Raw genomic sequence first — 18,092 nt, forward strand, 5'->3', positions numbered from 1 at the left:
CTGGGACCCACAAGCATCTCTGAGCTCCTGGATCATCGGGGCAGCCGCAAGCAACAACCCCAGGTGGCCCCAAGGACATGGCTAGCACCAGAGCCAGGTGTGAATCAGCCCCAGTCGGCCAGTGGAGAACCCACCATGTAGTTCACGAGGCCAAGACAAGCCCTGGGCAAAGGAGGACGGAGGCGATAGGTGATTAAAATGGACCAGGGCACAGTGCACCCTCACGGCAGAACGGGGGGTGAGGTTGGGTTTTCGCAAAAGAAATAAAACATAACTTTGAGCAAACATCAGTGGGCCCGGAATTCAGTCCCCCAGCTCAGAATTTGCTGGAGAGGGTTTTGATTTCACATATGATGGTCAATTGATCTCTTTTATGGCATCACTAATCGTAAGCGGGGGTTTCTATTTTTCACTTGTCCATTAAGTGATTTTCTCTCATGGTTATGGTGACTTTCCTTCAGACCCACTTCCAGGGGATGGATCTAATCAGTGGAGCATTCCCCGAGCCTCGGGGCTTCCCGGTGACCGCCCTTATCTGCACTCTGCAGCTGGACGCTGCCCTGGAAGGGGGGAGGGGGCTTGAAAATCTATGCAAAGAGCTGCCGGGTCCTTTTAACAGTGAAAAAAATCAATCGGCTCACGATAAGACATCAATAATCCCGGGCAACCCGACATTCCTCACTCCGGTGGAGACAGTCCTGAAACAAGATCCTGCATTTCCTCTTCCTGAGAAAACCCGCAGTGGGGGGGGGGGGGGGGGTGCTGTTTTGCCCGTGTCCTAGAAAGCCCCAGGGGTGAGCTTGACTGGGATTGTCCTGCCAACCTGTCCCCAGGTGCCCTGATCTGGAGGTGAAACACAGCCCCAGGACACCCCAAGTCCAGCAGAATCAACAGTGTCCGGCCGGCCCAGCCCAGATTCCACTGCTGTGCCAGGGGCTGTACCGGTGGTAAGAAGGAGCAATTGGAGGGCTCCTTACTGATGAGCCCTTCCTGGACTTTCGCTCAGCCCCTCCAAACCCATAGGGCAGAGGCGGGTACCTCAGGGGGGTCCCAAACACGGGGCGGTCAGGGCCCGAGGGGTCCAGGTGCCTGCACAGACTTCATGAGCGCATGTGAGAGTGAGAGGGGGGCTCAGCAGACATGACCCCCCCCCACACACACACACAGCCACCGCCCTCTACTGGGGAGGCTGATGGCATGGACCAGGTTAGACCAAGTCTGCCCTTCCACAAAAGCATGAATTCCCCATAGAAGCAGCCCATGAGCTGGGGAAGGAGACAGGCATGGGGCACGGAGACCCTCAGCAGCCCCCTCCTGCCTGCGGCCTTCATCAGCACTGGGCATCCCTGGAGGTCAGGGTCACGGTGAAAACGGCCAAGCCTAGGGGGATCCATGGGCTTGGAAGGAGATGCTCAGAGTTCAGGCCCAGAATCTGTCTGCAGTGGTTGAGAACTTTCTTCCCTCCTGAAACGACGTCTCAGAAGAGGCATCAGAAATGCAGAACAGAGATGTCACTGTTACAGGTAGGAGAAACCACTCAGGGTCTTCAGCGTCTTGAGAGAAACCAATCAGGGGCCTTCTAGAACTGCAGTGCAGTCTCACAGACCTGCCACTGGACTAGAATATTAGTCAGAGGCACAAGCTAATAATAAACCAACAGAGGTCACAAGGCTGATGGTCAGCAGATAGAGAAGCAGGGATGGGAGCGGGCAGGGAAGGACTCAAGAACGTCACGGTGTAAGTGGGAAAGACTAGTCGTAGATGAGGTGAGGCCAACCCTGAATCCTGTGGCTCACAAACCAACCAACGCTGAAGCAGGTACAGTCGCAGCCGGTCAAGCACAGGCTGGGCCCCCATGAGGCCTGAGTGCGGCCCTGGCCAGGTCTGAGCAGCCACTCATGGCCCACAGAGGTAGCGAGAGTGACCGCCTACCAAGCTCCGCTGGGGGTCCCCAATGAAAACAGAAGCTCACTAGGAGATAACACTTTCAGAAAAAAGTAAGGTGGAGTTCATGCCCAAATCAATCAGCTAATCAGTGGCTGAATAAATAGCAGTACTCCTACATTTAAAAAAAAAATTCTCTTTAAGTAAGGTAAAACTCAGCAGAAACCTCGAAACCTCGGTCTCCTGCTACCCTAAGCTAACACATCATCCGTTTGCCGCTCAATGTCTCAGCTCCCCTAATTACAAATGCACCCCAACTGCCTGCACTCAGCCCCTCTGAGGCCTGTCAAGGGCAACTTAAAGGACATGAACACATCTTGAGAGGCAGGAGAGATCGCACGGCGGGTAGGGCTCTTGCCTTGAACACAGCACACCTGGGCACAACCCCTAGGACCCCATATGCTCCCCTGAGCACCACCAGGAGTTATTCCTGAGTGCAGAGCCAGGAGCAAGCCCTGAGCATCCCCGGATGAGGCCCTCGAACCAAATAAAAAGAATCCATCACGACTTCAGTAACATGAAGACAAATCAAAACATCATTTTTTTTTTGGTTTTGGGGGGCCACACTTGGTGGAGCTCAGGTCTTACTCCTGGCTCTGAGCTTAAATCATTCCTACCTGGGCTCAGGGGACCAGTGTGGGGAGGGGGTTTCTGGGGCTTGAATCCAGATGGGCCACACGAAAGGCATATGCCCTCCCCTGCCCTAGCTCTCCAGACCCCAGACAAGCACCTTCTCATCTGACTGACCCCACCCTGTGTGCAAGTGAGCACAGTTAGGAAGGAGTAAACAAGAAGCGTCATTGCATCACCATGTTTTACCACCCCCTGGAGTCTGCAGCCGGGCTCCCAAGAGCCTCGTATGAAAATTAAGCCAGTGGTGCAAGGACGACAGGAATGCTCCTGCTTCTTGGGAGTTGGGGACGGGTGAGTTCAACACGGTGGCCATCCTGCAAGCCAGCATGCACACAGCAGGGATGTGGCCGTCAGACGGGCAACAGCATCCCGGAGCTGTCATGCTGACCCTTCCCCGCCCAGGCAAGGCTGAGGGGATGCAGGGAAGGGCAGCCCTGCCGGTTCCAACCCCGGGTCCCAGAGCCCAGCGGGAGTGATACCTAGACATCTCTGGGTGTAGCACCCCCCTCCCCCCGACAGAAACAAAAAAGTGACAGGGTTCGTAGTTATCTTAATTACAGAGCTTGTGGGTGTGGCCAGGAGGACCTGGGGTTCAGAAACCAGCCACGGGCCTCTCCTTGGTCCAGCCCTCCCCTGCATGTTCTATGACCAGAGACCAGAGACTCAGTCCAGTCCCACCCCAGAGAGTGGACAGAGACTGAGTGTCCAGGCAGCAGAGAGATGAAGTCGCCCCTGGACAACTGGTCCCCTGCACTACAGGGAGGCCCAGATGCAGTGATCCAAGTCCTGAAGGAAGAGGACAGGGCAGGACTATGAAGCTGGACAAGAAAGCAGTGTGACGGCCAGCAGGATGTGTGGATCAGGGTGGTCAACAGAAGCAGCCCCAGAATCTGTGTTCCAGTGTGAGTGTCTATTGTTCTGAGCTGCCCTGGGGAGGGGGGGTGGGCAGTCCCGAGGGCATCCTTCAGGCTCAAGGGGGGGCTCCAGTCTGCAGCGAATCACTGGCCTTCCCTAAGACAGGTTGCCCTGGGAAGTGGACACAGGTCACCATGGACGGGTGTGAGGGCCACTTGGTACTGTGGAGGGTGCTCTGTGAGCAGCTGCCTGGCCATCCGCAGGGCCGGGGGCGGGGAGCGTCACTGGGGCATGGATGAGGCCAAGAACATGCTCCCTGGGAAGCGGGAGAAAACTCTTCCCCTGAGCAGGAGGACAGGCGAGAACTCTAGGAGGGGACATAAGGAGGATGAGGGGGGTCTCTGGGACTGGGCCAACCATCACGGGCTGGGCTCAGACTACTTGCTTCTCCCCTACCCATGCCCCGCCTGTGAGCTTCCTGCTGTGTATCTACACACACGGCTGGCGTGAAGCAGGCCTGTGTCTTTTCACACGCCACTGGAGCCCAGATGCCCGGCCCGCTGTGTGGCCTTGGTGCTCCCCACTTCCTCCTCCTCCTCCTCCTCCTCCTCCTTCTCCTCCTCCTCCTCCTCCTCCAGCTCCGGGACTCCAGTGGGCTGGGCTGCCGCCTCGGCCTCACGGTCTCCCATCACTGTCCCCGATGTCCGCCAATCCTCACTCCCATGACAGCTCAGCCCACCTGTGGACACCCACCGAAGCCCCTTTCCAGAGAAGCCCCTGCACGAGCGCCAGGAACGGGGACATGGAGGCCCTGGCCGAGGCACTATCCAACTCGGCCAGCTCGCTTGTGTTTGGATTCGGGAACCATCATGGCTCTGGTTTGTGCCAGGTACTACCCCCACCCCTGCCCTCCGAGTTCCTAGGAGGCCGCATGCAGGTAAGCCGAGACCTCAGCACAAACACCCGCCCACTGACAGCACCTGCCATGTGAGACAATGAACACCGGCCTCTGTTTCCATTCATCTTATTTTCAATAGGTTTTTTTTTTTTTGGCCTTTTGGGTCACATCCGGTGATGTGCAGGGGTTACTCCTGGCTCTGCACTCAGGAATTACTCCTGGTGGTGCTTGGGGGACCATATGGGATTTCAGGGACTGAACCCGGGTCGGCCGCGTGCAAGGCCAATGCCCTCCCCCTGTGCGATGGCTCCAGCCCCTCATTTCAGTTCTTCAAATTACAGCCAGCTCTGTTCTGTTCCACCAAATTAAGATTTGAACCCCCAAATCACTATGCGCCTCGAGAGCTTCTTCAGCGCCACCCCAAGTGGGTCGAGGTACCTGCCCTGCCAGGGTCCGACCCTGGTTCCATCCCTGGCACCACCCAGGAGTCCCCTCCCCTCTCCCCTCCTCCCCGCTGCCACCAGGAGTGAGCCCTGAGCACAGAGGCAGGAGCGAAGCCGGAGCACCGCCCCAAAACAAAAACCCAAACGGAACAAATATCCCAAGAAGCACCTTAATGGAGACTCAAGCGTAACAGAGTTACTGTCTTTCACCAACTCACAAATCTTCTTTCCTTCTCCATTCCTCATTTCAAAAGTCGATAAAATTAGACGGGCTTGTGGATTTAGGGTTTATCTAGCATCTAAATCACCAACAGTCATTGAAAAGCCACCGATAAACCAGGAAATCCCACAGATGATTTAGAATGGGCTAAAAACATAAATGACATTGATAACAAAGAAAGTCCCCTGACTCAGGGCCTTCTTTAATTCAGATCCGTGCTCACTAACGAGCCCCTGTTAATATTTCATGGACCGTCTCTTCCCACTTACTTTAAAATATTTCTCTAATGGAGACTGGCAAACACACCATGCTCCTGTGAGTAATGAAAAATTCAAATGTGTTTAGGGAGGATCTTCAGCTGTAATTCAAATCATGTTGCTTAAACGTTTCTAAAAAGGCCTCAGAGCCTGGGCTGTAGGAGTCCAGACCGGGGAGAGTCTCGGGGCAGAGGGGACGGTGGGGTGGTGAGTTGCCTGGACACCCACCTTCAGAGCGGGACTCAGCTTTTACCCACGAAGCCAGGTCAGCCAGCCGAGAGGCGAGACTAGGACAAGGATGCACTTGGGCCATCCATGAGGCCCACATGGACTCCCGGGTTCCTGGTGGGGGCCAGCTCTCACCTGAGAGCTTCCAGGGGCTTAACTGGGTTAAGTGAGGGCTGCAGCCTGGTTTACTGAGTGATGTGTCATATCTCCTGATTTACCCAATACAGAATGGAAAGGCAACAGCTCAAATCTCTGGTCTTCTAGCTCCATCAAACGCATAGACGGGCATATGGCCTGACAGGCAGCCGTGAATCACCAGAATCTTTGCTCTAGCTGAGTCCCGAGGGAGTCCCGGGGCGAAGACACATTGGGACATTTGGGTGCAACGAGAGATTCTTATAAAATCATGGAATTGACTCCAGTTATGGAAAGCCTGGCTTAAAAAATCAAAAGGTGCTTTTATGCAGGAAAACTTATGATTCTGTGGGGCATCGGTGACTTTCTCTACTTTGCATATTTTTTTCCTATCAGAATTCAGTGAACTGATCGCATTCATTTCAAACCACAAGTTGTTCCCCCACAAATCATTTGAAAACCGTTGAAATCAACATTGTACTTAAGTGCCAGGAGAATAATCTTTAAGCAATCACAAAACACTTAATAAAGAAAATAGGATTTGAAAGTTTGGTCCCCTGAATCTAAACACCATCAGCCATCCTGACCAGTTAAGGGTCCCCAGGAGACAAATCAGACAGGCCAACAGGATAGGTCAGATCTACACTGACTTAAAACAAAATTGCTTCTAAGAAACTTAGAGGAATTACTTTGCCAAGATCAACGGTGAGGCCTAATTTAATTTCCAGCAGAGTCTGAATGCTTTAATAATACACGCTGATGTCGAGGAGAGCACAGGTTTAAGAACTGAAAACGGTGAACTGGAAGAATGCTGCTGATGTAAAGAAGCTTTCTGTCTTGTTTTCATCTTTGTTGCGGGCTATCCCTGCATCGTCGGGGAGCTGTTGCCTGCTTTGTGACCAGGGTTGCTCTCGGCAGTGTCTGCAGAGGAACTGGCGCGTAGAACCCAGCCTGGTGGGCCACACACTCTGCCTGCCAGATGCTCTCACAGGTCAGGAAGGAGAGAGGAGCAAAGGCAGTGCCATGACAGGCTCCAGAAGGAGCCAGGCCTAAGTTTCGGATTCTGAAGCTTGAAGTTACGGTTTCCCCGAGTTATGGTTTCCCCGAAGTGATGTGTCTGGCCAGGACAACCCAGAAGAAATGACTGGGAAAGTCCCCGGTCATTTTTGTTGAGGCAACCCCTCCGCCTGCCTCCAGCCAATCAGAAGTTACCAAGCAGCTGGAAAGCCCCCAAGACTGATGCCAGAGACAGACACACGTTATGTGATGCTGGGAGACTAAAACCCTGCACCCACTGGGTGGGTGAGAAGACAGTGCCCTAGCGAGAGCCAGCCAATAAAGACCCTGGCCTGGTTGCATCGCCACTTGTCTTCATGTGGTCCCTCTGGGGAGATCTCAGCCGGTTTAATAGCCACTTTATTTTCCTATTTCCTTTTTGGGTTTGGGGGCCACACAGTTGTTGCTCAGGGCTTAGCTCCTTGCTCTCTACTCAGGGATCACTCTTGGTGGTACCCAGGGCCCAGGGATGAAACATGGGTCGGTTGTGTGCAAGGCTAGTGTCCTCTCCACTACACCATTGCTTTGGCCATGCTTTGTTATTTCGTTTTTCTATACCTGGTGGTTCTTGTTACTGATGGTAGTGCTTGGTACTGGGTGGTGCTGGGGATTACAGAGCCGCCCCCTCCATTCCCCCTCCCAATGCACTGGATGGGCTCCAGCCCTTCCAGCCATTGCCTTGGCCCATTCATGGACTTTCTGACGACTCAAAGGACAGGATTGAATAGAATATTCTAGAACTGAAAATAAATAAAATTTGTCAGTGCACAGGAGCCAGAGAGAGAGAGAGTAAGTGGGTCCGTGCTTGTCTTGCATGTGGCTGACCCTGGTTCCGTCCCCAACACCGAATAAGGTCCCTTGGGCCCCGCCAGTCAGAAGGAACATTTGGCAGCCGAGTTCCTCACCTCTGAGGAAGGGTCAGGATGCTGCCTGCTGGCCTTCCAGCGAGACATTTGTCCTCAAGATCCGCAACTGGAGGCCATAGGGATCTTATTCCCAGAGGACCCCTGGTGAAACGGCATAAATGGGGCCAGAACCCTGCCCCTATGGGACCCTGGAGGGAAGGAGAGAGAAGGAGGGAGAGAGGGAGGGAGAGAGGGAAAAAAGGAGAAAGAGAGGAACGGGGGTGGAGGGTTGGGGGGGGTGAGGGAGAGATGGCCCAGCAGAGAGCAGGTACCTGGCAGCAAGGCAGGCGGGGCAAGTGTAAAGGCTGAGCTGTGAAGAGGGGCCCAGGCACTGTGACAGAAAGACTCAGAGCAGGCCTCGAGGCGCAGCAGGAAGCAGCGGGACCCGCTGGGCACCGGAGAGCCTTCCTTGGAGGCTCGGCTTGGAGAAGGCAGATGAGACAGCACAGCATGTCGGTGCTAAGCAGGACATGAGGACCAGCCCTGGACACTGCCCTGCAAGCAGGAAGCAGAGCGAGGCCACACTTCACACTAAGTGGGCAGGCTAAGCTTGGGAGCCAGGTGACCTGGAGAAGTGCAGCATGCTCTCCGATGCCCACCTGGTAATATATTAGCTTGGCAGTACAAGGCAGCAGTTTCCCCCTCTTACGCAAACACAGTAACAACAAAATCTCCAATGCAGACGTTACTGGGCCCGCTCGAGCAAATCGATGAACAATGGGCGGACCTTTACCTTTTACCTTTACACATCCTCACTCTGGTTTGACCTTCAAGTATTCACATGAGCCTTCTCTCCGGTGTGTGTGTGTGTGTGTGCATGCGTGCGTGTGTGTGTGTGTGTGTGTGTGTGTGTGTGTGTGTGTGACCGACCACGAGAATGTGGGGGCGTGATCTGTAGAGCCTCATGTCCAGCTCCATATCCTCCTCTGATGTGTCAATCATGACAACACAGCTTTGACCGCACAGCTGTGACAGCAGCATGCAGGCCCCAATGTCCCTTTGACGAATGCGCATCCTGTAACTGTCTGTACTCTCGCGAGTGAGTCTTTCTCTGTCATGAAGTCACTAGGACGTAACTGATAAAAAGTAGAATCATTCTGTAGACTGTCTTTGTATCTGGTCACTGTTTCTTTGGAGCTGCAGAAGCTTCTTAGTTTAAGATAGTCCCATCTGTCTATCTCTGTTTTCACTTGCTTGGCCAGTGGCGTGACATCTTTGAAGATACCATTAGCTTCAATGTCATGGAGGGTTTTGCCAACTTTTTCTTCAATGTACCTTATGAATTCCGGTCTGATGTTGAGGTCTTTAATCCACTTTCATCTTACTTTTGTACATGGCATTAGGGGGTCGGGGGGACACTGGGATCCGTGGTGGTGGGAAATGGGCACTGGTGGAGGGATGGGTATTTGATCATTGTATAATTGAAACCCAAGCACAAAAATTTGTAAGTCTACAACTGTACTTCATGGTGTCTCACTAATAATAATTAAAAAAAAAAAAGTAGAATCAAAGGAGCCTCTTAGCAGCCACTCCCGCCTCGAGCCTATGCGAGCTTGGCCCTCGGTCTCGCGTGTCTCACATCTGTGCCTCCAATCCACTGATCTATCACGTCATGCAACACATGCGAGTGCGTCGGCAGACGCCTGCGGGCTCAGGAGAGCCTTTGACCGCAGCAGGAGCGTGTGACCCCCGCCCATTCGTGTTGCCCCTGAGAAAACACCAGAAGGACTTTCTGCTGCCCCTGTCCCTCCCGGGATGCTCTTCCTCCAGGCCCAGAGCAGCCTGCAGATGACCATGCCCCCACCCACGTCGTGTGTGCCAGGAGCCGCCCACTTGCCGGACTCACCCTGCCCGCGTAGTGCAGCACCGTGAAGGCCGCGCCCGGCTCGCGGGCCGCTGGGTTCCCATTCCCGTCCTGCAGCGAGGAGGCGAGCACGGCTTCGGGGCTGGCGTCACCCAGTAGGCCCTGCAGCTTCCGGGTGAGGCTCGCCTCCCCCGACCACAGCCTCCGACTCTCCTCATCCAGCACCGAGAAGAATCCGGACGGCGTCTGAGAGGAAGAACAGAGAGATTCTCGTTTTCTTCTATGACTCAGGACGGAGTCTGGGGCTCACCCAGCGGAGGCTGAGGTGGAATTCCATTAGGCTCCCGCCATGCTCAGAACAGAGGCGACTGCTCCCAGCACACGCTGCGGGAACGCAGGACCCCAGGTGCCACCAGTGGGTGCATGGACATGGACGGGGAGGTGGGCGGAGCAGCATCTTACGGCCATTGAAACACCAGAGCTGTTAAAATATTCTTGAAGACGGAACGTCAGCTCCAGTACGAGTTGCTTGTATTCCTTGACCTAAAACTCCAACCAAGCACGTTGTGGGGACTGCAGGGAAAATGAGAGTGAAGTCACAGGGCCAACTGGACGCCAGGCAAATGAACGGTGACAAGAGTCCACTCTGCCAGGAGGAGTGACTGTGGTTCTGAGAATGCAGAACCAGCACAGGTGCTAAGCCCCGTACACCCAGCAGTGATGGGTGGTCCCTGGCCACCAGGGTAGCTGAAGCCAAAAAGCAAACAGCAGGGTGGGGCAGACCTGGAGGTTTGCATGAAAATCAATGCGGGAACGAGGGGAGGGGAGGCCACTGAGCTCCCCACCACAGGGTCCGGGGACCAGTGGCAGCTCCCCACTCCCACCCTCTGCCATTTCTCTCTTCTATCCCAGGTCTGAGAATGGCTCTCGATTATTAACACATTGGATTTTCTCTAGCTGCGGCTGCTTCGTGCAATCCACGTCCAGCATCCCCCACTCTCGTCTCTACGTCCACTCTGGGCAGTAGCAGGGGTGCAAGTACCCAGGAGGGGAGGGGCTGTGTAACTCTTATGGTCACTGCAGGGCTGTGTGACACCCATGGTCACTGCAGGGCTGTGTGGGCTTCATGGTCATTGCAGAGCTGTGTGGGCCTCATGGTCACTGCAGGGCTGGGTGGACCCCCACGGGCACTGCACCTTGGAATCTGAAACTTTTGGTGCCACACACTCACTGCCTTCCCCGAGGTCTTTCATTCAACAACAGAAAGCGCCTGTTTTGGTATCTGGAACTGTCTGAGTGGTTTTAGCCTGGAAGCCCCAGGCCGAGAGCCTCTGGCTGAGATTCCCCAGCCTGGGGCTCTCAGGGGTCATGCATGGGGAGAGGGACTCCAAAGCCCAGCCTGGAAGGACGCAGGGATGCTGCTGGCACCCTCGGGAGACAGTGACCCGGCCATGGCCCTGTCTCTGGGATGAGCCTCTGGGGGGGTGGAACCGGAACCGAGGTGGACCGGGGCTCTGGCCCAAAGTGAATCCAGCCCGTGGTCCTGGCCCGGGGAGGTGGGGGTGTCCATCCCCAACTGCAAAGTGCAAAGAAGGCCACTGTGGTCGGCCAGGCCTCCGTGTGGCAGGGACCCAAGGAGAGTCACGGTAAATAAGCAAGCATGTGAGTGTGCGTACAGGTGTGCAACTGCATATGTGTGCACCTATGTGCAGATGTATGTATGAGTTTGTATGTATATAGATATGTATGTGCGAGTATGTATGTGTATGTGTGTGTTGTAGGAATGTGTCTATATATATGTGTGTTCTTAAGTGCATGCCTACATGTGTGCAAGTATGTGTATGTGTGTGTGCGCACGCAGGATGTGTGTGTGTGTGTGCAAACACGTGTGAGTCTTCACGATGTCTTCACGGAAGGTGAGTCCTGTGCCGCGGGCACTGCCATGGGGCCCCGCCTCCCTCGCGGGCCGGCACAGACACACAGGGCCCAGCCTCGTGGGGATTGCCTCCTTGGAAGTAGGAGTCTGACTACTGGGCAAGGCCTCTGAGGAAAGTTCCAGCACCCAAAGGGGCAGCCAAAGGCAAGGTGGGCCTCGAGAGCAGCCGGGGTTCTCCGAGCACCAGCAGCTGTGACCTGGAGGCCGGGCTGTCAAGGGAGCTCTGTGTCTATGGCAGGGAGCGAGCACTGCCCCTGTGAGCACCTGAACCACGTGCGTTTCCAGGGCGGGTGGGAGAAGCCACAGAGGAGGAGAGCGCAGTGAGCAGACTCAGGCACCAGGACGCGGGACAGCACCACCAACGGCCTCACCTCACGGGCACTGGCTGGGGCCTGGGTGACAGCCCCCATCGTGGGCACAGAGAGGGGCACTCCCTGGGGCGTGGACATGGTTTGTGGGTCTGAAGAGGAGGATGCCAGTTGTGCAGTGCGGCCATGCTGACCTCACACGCACAAACACAGGATGCATGGACAATCATCGCGGCCGTTGTATGTGCCAGAGGGGGAACCAGGAAGGTCCACCGTCATTTCCAACCATGCCCGGTGGGTCCTGCCATGTAATGGCCCTCGAAGACGGACCCCAAGGGCCGAGTATGAGGCTAAACAGGTTTCATTGCATGTAGAGCAGCGGAGCCTGGGCTTCCTGGGGGCAGAGAAGGAGAGGCCAGGGCCAGGTGCATGTCCTGCAGTCCAGTCCGACCCAGCAGGGTCAGGGTGTGGTCTGCGGGCTATGACTGTCTCTCTCAGGGGTGGGAGTGGGGCCGGGGTGCTTCTACACCTGACGAACAAGAATGCTGGCAAGCTGGGAGCAGGAACAAAAGTATTTTACAGGATTTGGGAAATGCGTAAAATCAAGTGGCTCACCGACCAACACCTACGGAACGCAACAGTAGGCAATTAAAGGCGCACTCCCTGTGCTGGATCCGATTCAAACATGCCCAGCACTTCAGAACTCTGCCCAGACCTGCCTCCGCCCTCCTTCCTGAGGATTCCTTCCCAGGTGAGGCTCTGGGTTTGTCCCCACAGAGATGCTGAGACAGACCCGCAGGGCGCTGCAGGAGCTCTGTGGCAGGAGACGCCCCTCGGGCTTCCGGCCTCAAGTTTCCTCCCCTTTTGTCACATGTGGCTTTTGAGGTGTCGGCCAGAAAGGAAGATCTGCTGCATTGTGCTATTTTCTTGTTGGCCTCCTGTTAATTTTATTTATTTATTTATTTGCTTTTTGGGTCACACTCAGCGATGCACAGGGGTTACTCCTGGCTCTGCACTCAGGAATCACCCCTGGTGGTGCTCAGGGGACCATATGGGATGCTGGGAATCGAACCCGGGTTGGCCGCGTGCAAGGCAAACGCCCTACCCACTGTGCTATTGCTCCAGCCCCTTCTCCTGCTAATTTTATAACTGTTAGTCTTTCATTAGAATGTGCTAAGGGAAGAGTTTAGCAATACAGCCAAAGCTGAGTATCTTTATAGAAAGACATTTGGGCACTGCCTGTCCTCCCAGTGAGCTGGCGATCCTTCCCATGGCCCTTCCGTGGAAGCCGACCGGGGCCCCTCCACCAGCCTGGGAAGAAGGGAAAAACATTGTGAGACAGATGAAAAACAAGGGTCCTGGAAATAGAGTCCTTTGTCTGCAGTCTATTAAAATGCATGCACCCTCTAAAGTATCTAATTATATGATATGAATACCTGGAAGAAGAAATCCAAAACTCCAGTCTGGTTTCCAGGAGAATAAGCCGTTTCCATGGCGACTCCCTCCTGTACACAGTCTGTTTGCTCCTGCAGGAACAGAACCTCCCTGATGTACTGATGCATCTTCTCGTTGGTCACGTTGATGCAGAGCTGTGGGGGATGAGACAGGGACACGGTGGATACAGGGGCCATGCAGGTGGCCGCTGGCCCCAGTCAGGCGCCCACGGTCCTGAGATGCTGCAGGACACAGACACTCAGGTGGCTGAAACAAAACTCAGATGCAACCCAACTTCAGGGGCCCAAATGGGTCAGTGGGTCCACTCTGTGGGGTGGGAGGGACTCCCAATGAGGCACTGTGGAAGGGGCGTTTCCCCACGTTAAGGAGATAAAACATTGGTTGTAGCATGATCACAACAAGCTAAAGTGTTAGCCAGCAAGGTGGGGAGCTTTTGCTACGTCTCAGTATTAAGATTATTCTGTGGGGGCAGGCCCCTGGGCGGCGGTCAGGGGGCGAGGGGCAGGCTGGGTGTCCCGGGGCCACTGGGGAAGGGGTCCTGAGGAAGGGGTTCCCCCAGGAAGGAGTCCAGAGAAGGGGTTCCTCCAGGAAGGAGTTCTGAGGAAGGGGTCCTGAGGCAGGGGTTCCTCCGGAAGGGAACTCGGGGAAGGGGTTCCCCCAGGAAGGGGTTCTGAGGAAGGGGTTCCCCCAGGAAGGGGTTCTGAGGAAGGGGTTCCCCCAGGAAGGAGTTCTGAGGAAGGGGTCCTTTGGCAGGGGTTCCCCCGGAAGGGAACCCGAGGAAGGGGTTCCCCCAGGAAGGGGTTCTGAGGAAGGGGTTCCCCCAGGAAGGAGTTCCCCCAGGAAGGAGTCCCAGGAAGGGGTTCCCCCAGGAAGGGATCCCGGGGAAGGGGTTCCCCCAGGAAGGAGTCCCAGGAAGGGGTTCCCCCAGGAAGGGGTTCCCCCAGGAAAGGGTTCCAATGAAGGGGTTTCCCCAGGAAGGGATCCCGGGGAAGGGGTTCCCCCTGGAAGGGGTCCCAGGAAGGGGTTATCCCAGGAAGGGGTCCCAGGAAGGGGTTCTCCCAGGAAGGGGTCCCGAATAAGGGGTTCCCCCAGGAAGGGGTTCCCCCAGGAAGGGGTTCCCCCAGGAAAGGGTTCCAAGGAAGGGGTTTCCCCAGGAAGGGATCCCGGGGAAGGGGTTCCCCCAGGAAGGGGTCCCAGGAAGGGGTTCTCCCAGGAAGGGGTCCCGAATAAGGGGTTCCCCCAGGAAGGGGTTCTAAGGAAGGGGTTCCCCCAGGAAGGGGTTCCTCCAGGAAGGGTTCCCCGAGGAAGGGGTTCCCCCTGAAAGGGGTCCCAAGGAAGGGGTTCCTCCAGCCGCTGCCTGGGGCCCCCGCTCCTGAGAGATTCCCCCGGGAGTAGGGCGTCCAGCATCCTCTGGCAGAAACCCTCCCTGCATTGGAAGCCCCTGCACGCTTCTCGTCCTAAGGTGCCCACATCTCCAAGGACTTGCCCACAGGGAACAAGGGTGGCATAAGGTCTCAGTTTCTTGACCTTAAACGTGATCTCAAACTTACACAAAAAGAGACAAAATCGATGAAAATATGGCTGTACTATCTCAGGCCTCTATCTAAAGTATTTTAAAAAAAAACTGTCCCAATTGAATTTTAAAACAAAATCTCTCACCAAAACGAGGCGTCCCCTGCCTCCACTCCACGCACCCCCCCCCCCCCGCCCCCCGGCTGTGCTGCTTCCTGGTAGAGCAGCAACAAGTGCCAAGGACGGTTTCTGTGGCCTGGGTGCATGCCTCCCTCTCACACCCGCTCCTCTCCCGGGGTGCCGGGCTCACAGAGACCCCCAGGATAGCGGGATCCCCCTCCCTGAGCTCCTGGCCCTGCTCCCTCTCCTGCCTCACCCCTGTAGGCTCCCTCTCCCTGAGCTGCTTCCTCTCCTGCCTTACCCCTGCAACACCCCCCTTTCTGACCTCTAGGCTCTGCTCCCTCTCCTGTCTCTGTCCCCCTGCTCTGCCCTGTCCTCTTTATCTTCTGCCCTCCCTGGGTCCCTGCTTCGTCCTGCACGGGCCCTGGCTCCCAGAGGTGCACACAGTCATTTAGGAATACCTGGTTCTCATCTGCTCCCTTGTCTAGTTTTGATTATAAATTCCAAATTGTCTTCTCAGCCGGGAGGTCCCAAGTGGCTCTGGGTCCCTGGGGACCCTCCTTTTGATCCTACCTACTGGGGCAGGACCTGAGTATATGAGTGTATGATGTTGCTCAGCAGACAGTGCTCAGGTCTTCTGGCCTGCGCCTGGAAGGGGACGGACCAGCAGTGCTGTGGCCTCTGGCTGCTGTCCCGTGCCCCAGCCCGACTCACGTCCGGAGACCACGTTCCACAGTGGAGCCTGGGACCATGGTGTGAATCTAGTCAGCTGCCTTCCGCATCTGGTCCCCTTCAGCGCCCCCTCCTCCCACCCGCCCCTCCCCAGGGGACCCAGGCTGGTTCCCGGGATCCAGGGCCCATGCTCTTCTCCCTGTGTTCTACGGCTGGCCCTGCAGGCAACACCCCCCAAACCCAAGCTTTCCTTTTCTTTCTCTTTCTTTCCTTTCTGGTCTCTCTCTCGAAGCACCACACCTCTCCCAGCTCAGCACCCCCAGGAAGCTTAAAGTCAAGACTCAGTCACAAACTCAGAGAAGAGGCCAAAGAAATGCCCCCACACGCGAGAGCTGCCACCACACAGGCAGCGTGGCTTGGGAAGGCCAGGACAGTGAGCGGCTGACCTGAACCTGCTCACGGAAAGACGGAAGGATGTTTCCTGGGGACATGGCAGGGAGAGGTGGGAGGGGCCTGATGAGGAATCAGAGCAGAATCCACGGTGGAAGGAGGAGGGGCCCGGCTCCTGTCCCAGGGAGTCACCGGGCACCTGCCGCAGAGGCTCCCAGGGGGCATGGCCGTCCTGCCCAGAGGGGTCTGGGTCCTCTTGGAGGGCAGCGCGGGGAAGCGCCTCCCAGGCCCAGTGCCAAGGCCCCAGAACCGTCTTCCACTCGCTGCCTGCTTGGCCGCTGCAGCAGGGGAAGCCCTCGGCCAGCAGCCTGGAAGCAGCTCACTCCTCCCTCCACTGAGACCACAGCTCCATGAGAGACGAGAGATGGCAGGATGGGAGCCAGAGACAATGAGCTGAGAACGCCTGTGTTCCTGGATCTGTGTCACACTGTCCATGGGCACGAGGAGGCAGACCATGCAAAGACCCTCAGTCACGATTCAACACCCACACAAGGTGTGAGAGCCGCAGACTGAGTCCCACAGCCGAGCGATGGCCCAGGGAAACGCAGTATTGGGGCGGGACCCACTCACCCCTGCCCCGGGGGTCCCCGTGAAAGCTGGTCCCAGAACCTCACCCCAGCAGCGATAACTTGGGCGGCACCCATCACCCACAGCAATGGCCCAAGAACCACGCTGTGTGTATGGTCACACTCCACGACCTGGGAACACTCAGGGTTCCCCTGTACCTGCCTGCTCCCCTGGCCGCGCCCCCCCCCCCCCCCTGCCAAGACCCTCTCTGGGGCAGCTTCTTTCTCTTCTCTCCTCCTGATTAGCTAAAACTTTGCCTCCTGCTGCAACAGTTGCTTTCCTGAAGGACACGAGCTGGAGTTCCCTAAAGGTGAAGAGAACTGTTTCTTTCTTTCTTTCTTTTTTTTTGCTTTTTGGATCACACCCAGCAATGCTCAGGGGTTACTCCTGGTTTTGCAAGAAATTACTCCTGGCGGTGCTTGGGGGACCATATGGGATACCGGGGATCGAACTCCGGTCGGCCACGTGCAAGGCAAATGCCCTACCCGCTGTGCTATCGCTCCGGCCCCAAGAGAACTGTTTCTTGCTCTTGTGTTTTTCTGACCAACTGCCCAACTACTGCCCAACTACAAAAGTATGTGAGACAGTCATTTCAGTTGTGAATACGAGGCAGAGGCATGCATGTTTGTCAGCGCAAAGCAAACCGGATAAGGATGCAGACTATCACTTGCGTGCTGAATCTTGGGCTGGGTGTGGCCTGAAGCAGGTTCTGGGCATTGCCCCACTGAAAAGACAGCAGCGAGATCAGAGCTGAGGGGGCCGGGAGACCACCCGCCTCTGTGGCACCGTCTCGTGTGGCAGAACACAGCTCCTAGCCGTGCCCATTTTAATCTCAAGAGAAAGACTGACATTGCTGAAAATTACTGGGAGGGAAGAAAAAGTACATTTAAAAAAAAATCATTTCACTTGGCTAGAAACGTCCTATCTTAGGGTCTCCCAGCCCAGTTCCACAAGGTGAAAACTGTTGACACTGAAGGAAGTCCCGTGTGAGGAGTGAGAGGTGCCATCAGAGATGGTCCCTTCCCCCAAAATCTCCAGGCTCTCACGGAGTCAGGGACAGGCGACCTCCCCCACCCCCCTGTTCTTCCGGAGTCTGGCCGTCACGATGATGACCTGCCTCGAGAGCCCTAGAGCCGGCCATGATCCAGGGACTGATAAATAAATCTCGAAAGAGATGGACAAGCTGCAGAGATCCTTCCGGACCCCAAAGCCACCATCCAGTTAAAAAGTTAACTCCAGCTGCATCACCCCATTCAAAATTTTAGAGTTTCTGGAGTGACATCGCATTCTCTACACCACTGATATACCAGGAGAAGCAACACAGTGGATGGGCTGTAAAGTAGAAGGTAATTGGTCTCGATTAAGAAAATATAAACACCTAAGCCTCAACTGGTAACAGCATGTTAGTAATCTCTTACACAGGGCTTCATGGCTCCAGGGGGAGATACAACAATCTCCACACACTGTCCTTTAAGGAATTCTTTTTTGATCCTTTTTAGAGAATTATTCATAGAAGCCCGGCAAGCTACCGAGAGTATCTCGCCCGCACGGCAAAGCCTGGCAAGCTACCCTTGATGTATTCGATATGTCAAACACAGTAACAACAAGTCTCACAATAGAGACGTTACTGGACCCGCTCAAGCAAATCGACGGACAACGGCAGGACAGTGCTACAGTGCTATTCATAGAAGCAA

General features: G+C 55.6%; 1 protein-coding gene across 1 annotated transcript in view; it reads right to left on the minus strand.

Moving 5' to 3' along the window:
- Positions 1-18,092, minus strand: part of MYO16 (myosin XVI) — a 142,591-nt gene that overhangs the window by 112,469 nt on the left and 12,030 nt on the right. Inside the window, exons 3-4 of the mRNA XM_056109959.1 lie at positions 13,059-13,211; positions 9,421-9,624 (exon numbers count right to left, since the gene is read on the minus strand). Coding sequence (XP_055965934.1) covers positions 9,421-9,624; positions 13,059-13,211 — 357 coding nt within the window. The remainder of the gene's footprint in view (positions 1-9,420; positions 9,625-13,058; positions 13,212-18,092) is intronic.

Source organism: Sorex fumeus, unplaced genomic scaffold, assembly GCF_029834395.1.
Source record: "Sorex fumeus unplaced genomic scaffold, SorFum_2.1 ptg000008l, whole genome shotgun sequence".
NCBI lineage: Eukaryota > Metazoa > Chordata > Mammalia > Eulipotyphla > Soricidae > Sorex > Sorex fumeus.